At 33.0% G+C, this 3,662-nt stretch overlaps 1 protein-coding gene across 1 annotated transcript in view; it reads right to left on the bottom strand.

Annotated features, from left to right (window-relative positions):
- The window catches only part of LOC111715755 (axoneme-associated protein mst101(2)), a gene marked incomplete at its 3' end in the record, with an annotated part of 2,792 nt that extends 340 nt beyond the window's left edge, over positions 1–2,452 (bottom strand). Inside the window, exons 1-2 of the mRNA XM_023491125.1 lie at positions 2,172–2,452; positions 1,153–1,300 (exon numbers count right to left, since the gene is read on the bottom strand). Of these exons, the coding sequence (XP_023346893.1) occupies positions 1,153–1,300; positions 2,172–2,452 (429 nt within the window). The remainder of the gene's footprint in view (positions 1–1,152; positions 1,301–2,171) is intronic.
- Positions 2,453–3,662: the final 1,210 nt, after the last annotated feature.

The raw sequence follows: 3,662 nt of genomic DNA, 5'->3' as shown, positions 1-3,662 counted from the left end.
TTTGTATTATGAAATGAAGTAAATATAGGTATATATTTGTATTTGTATTATGAAATGAAGTATATATAGGGATATATTTGTATTTGTATTATGAAATAAAGTATATATAGGTATATATTTGTATTTGTATTATGAAATGAAGTATATATTAGGTATATATTTGTATTTGTATTATGAAATGAAGTATATATAGGATATATAGGTATATATTTGTATTTGTATTATGAAATGAAGTATATATTAGGTATGTATTTGTATTTGTATTATGAAATGAAGTATATATTAGGTACATATTTGTATTTGTATTATGAATTAAAGTATATATTAGGTACATATTTGTATTTGTATCATAAAATGAAGTATGTATAGGTATTTATTTGTTTTTGTATCATTAAATGAAGTACATATTAGGTAGATATTTGTATTTGTATCATAAAATGAAGTATGTATAGGTATATATTTGTATTTGTATCATAACATGAAGTATATCTATGGATATATTTGTATTGGTAATGAATCTACTTTAAACTTATTTAAAGTTTGATTGCAGCAGACTACAATATAGAATTAACTACATGTAGAGACTTTATCATAGAGAATGCATATCTGAAAGAATACATATATAAAGATTGAGCAACCTATCTTTCTTTAGTTTATGCTTCAATTTTTAAGCTAACATCATTAAAGATATGAGAACTTTTTCAAAAATATAGTTGTAAAACGTAGTATCTGTGTTAAAAAGTAAACGTTCATTTCCCAAATGTGTAATATGTCTCATATAAAGTAGTATTAATTATCTTGACAAGAATTCTTCATTAATTTTTTCTTTATCTTGATTTATCTTATTCTTTGATCTTTAGATGGATTTTAGAGAAACTTTCCTTCCTAGTTTTATATTATACCATCTTCTCTCCTCTTCCTTCCAAGTTTTATATTAAACCATCCTCTCTCCTATTCCTTCCAAGTTTTATATTATATCATCTTCTCTTCTTCCCTTTAAGATTTATAAATCTGTATTTACAAAACATCAACTTCATGCCCCATGGGAAGATTTATTACTATCAGAAAAAGCATTATTGTGTTTCTGAATTCAGAATATATGAACCTTTTTGAATTATCACATTTAATTTAAAGTTCTTATAAAAAACTGACATTGTCCTCCTTGTTCTCCGTGGTGTCCTCACTAGGGGTATCCATCTTGTTCTCCGTGATGTCCTCTTTAGTGGTATTCATCTTGTTATCCAAGGTATCCACCTCTAGAGTGTCCTGTACTATCTTAGGACAGATATATTTACCAAACCTATATATAACAATATAAGAAATACATATGTGTAGTGAATCTCGGGGATCAAGCATTGATCTTCGTCTTATGCAGATTATGGATTGATTTACTTCCTCTTCAAATATCCTGTTTTGGTGCCCAATTGAATATCAATATCAAGCATTCAAAATAAACGAAACCAAAAACAAAATATCAGACCTCGGAAACTTTTTTATTTTATTTGGATAAGTTTAGATCAAGACCCCCCCCCCCCCCCCCCCCACCGAACACGTTGCAACACCCTTCATGTTATTTTTATATCCTGCAGTGCTAATGATATAAATCTTTTAAAAACTTGAGAAAAATTTGTAAAAATTAAAACATTTTAATTTTAAAACCCTTCAAAAGTGTTCTTCACAGTTTTCATTGTAAACCCCTTCACAGTTCCCTTGTAAACCATTCACAGTTTTCCTTGTAAACTTCTTCACAGTTGTCCTTCTAAACTTCTTCACAGTGTTCCTTGTAAACCCCTTCACAGTTTTCCTTGTAAATCCCTTCACAGTTCCCTTGTAAACCCTTCACAGTTTTCCTTGTAAACTTCTTCACAGTTGTCCTTCTAAACTTCATCACAGTGTTCCTTGTAAACCCCTTCACAGTTTTCCTTGTAAACTTCTTCACAGTTTTCCTTGGAAACCCCTTCACAGTTTTCCTTGTAAACCCCTCCACAGTTTTCCTTGTAAACTTCTTCACAGTGTTCCTTGTAAACCCCTTCACAGTTTTCCTTGTAAACTTCTTTACAGTTTTCCTTGTAAACGTCTTCACAGTTTTCCTTGTAAACGTCTTCACAGTGTTCCTTGTAAACCCCTTCACAGTTTTCCTTGTAAACTTCTACACAGTTTTCCTTGTAAACCCCTTCACACATTCTCTTGTAAACTTCTTCACAGTTTTCCTTGTAAACCCTTCACAAGTTTCCTTGTAAACCCCTTCACAGTTTCCCTTGTAAACTTCTTCACAGTTTTCCTTGTAAACTTCTTCACAGTTTTCCTTGTAAACTTCTTCACAGTTTTCCATGTAAACTTCTTCACAGTTTTCCTTGTAAACCCCTTCACAGTTTTCCATGTAAACTTCTTCACAGTTTTCATTGTAAACTTCTTCACAGTTTTCCTTGTAAACTTCTTCACAGTTTTCCATGTAAACCCTTCACAGGTTTCCTTGTAAACTTCTTCACAGTTTTCCTTGTAAACCCTTCACAGTTTCCTTGTAAACTTCTTCTCAGTTTTCCATGTAAACCCTTCACAGTTTTCCTTGTAAACTTCTTCACAGTTTTCCATGTAAACCCTTCACAGTTTTCCTTGTAAACTTCTTCAGAGTTTTCCTTGTAAACCCTTCACATTTTCCCTTGTAAACCCCTTCACAATTTTCCTTGTAAACCCCTTCACAGTTTTCCTTGTGAACCCCTTCACAGTTTTCCTTGTGAACCTATTCACAGTTTTCCTTGTAAACCCTTCACAGTTTCCCTTGTAAACCCCTTCACAATTTTCCTTGTAAACCCCTTTACAGTTTTCCTTGTAAACCCCTTCACAGTTTTCGTTGTAAACCCCTTCACAGTTTTCCTTGTAAACCCCTTTACAGTTTTCCTTGTAATCCCCTTCACAATGTTCCTTGTAAACCCCTTTACATTTTTCCTTGTAAACCCCTTCACAGTTTTCCTTGTAAACCCTTCACAGTTTCCCTTGTAAACCCCTTCACAATTTTCCTTGTAAACCTCTTCACAGTTTTCCTTGTAAACCATTCACAGTTTTCCTTGCAAACCCCTTCACAGTATTTCTTGTAAACCCCTTTACAGTTTTTCTTGTAAACCACTTCACAGTTTTCCTTGTAAACTTCTTCACAGTTTTCCTTGTAAACCTCTTCACAGTTTTCCTTGTAAACTTCTTCACAGTTTTCCTTGTAAACCCCTTCACAGTTTTCCTTGTAAACCCCTTCACAGTTTTCCTTGTAAACCCCTTCACAGTTTTCCTATAAACCCTTTGACAATTTTCCTTGTAGACCCCTTCACAGATTTCCTCGTCAAACCCATCACAGTTTTCCTTGTAAATCCCTTCACAGGTTTCCTTGTAAACCCCTTAACAATTTTCCTTGTAAACTTATTTACAGTTTTCCTTGTAAACCCATAGTTTACCTTGTAAACCCTTTCATAGTTTTTTTTGTAAAACCCTTCACAGTATTTCTTGCAAACCCTTTTACAGTTTTCCTTGTAAACCCCTTCACAGTTTTCCTTGTAAGCCCCGTCACAGTTTTCCTTGTAAAACCCTTTACAGTTTTCCTTGTAAACCCCTTCACAGTTTACCTTGTAAGCCCCTTCACAGTTTTCCTTGTAAACCCATTAACAGTTTTCCTT

Source organism: Eurytemora carolleeae, unplaced genomic scaffold, assembly GCF_000591075.1.
Source record: "Eurytemora carolleeae unplaced genomic scaffold, Eaff_2.0 scaffold1003, whole genome shotgun sequence".
Taxonomy (NCBI): domain Eukaryota; kingdom Metazoa; phylum Arthropoda; class Copepoda; order Calanoida; family Temoridae; genus Eurytemora; species Eurytemora carolleeae.
This window is presented reverse-complemented; position numbering and strand designations above follow the sequence as displayed.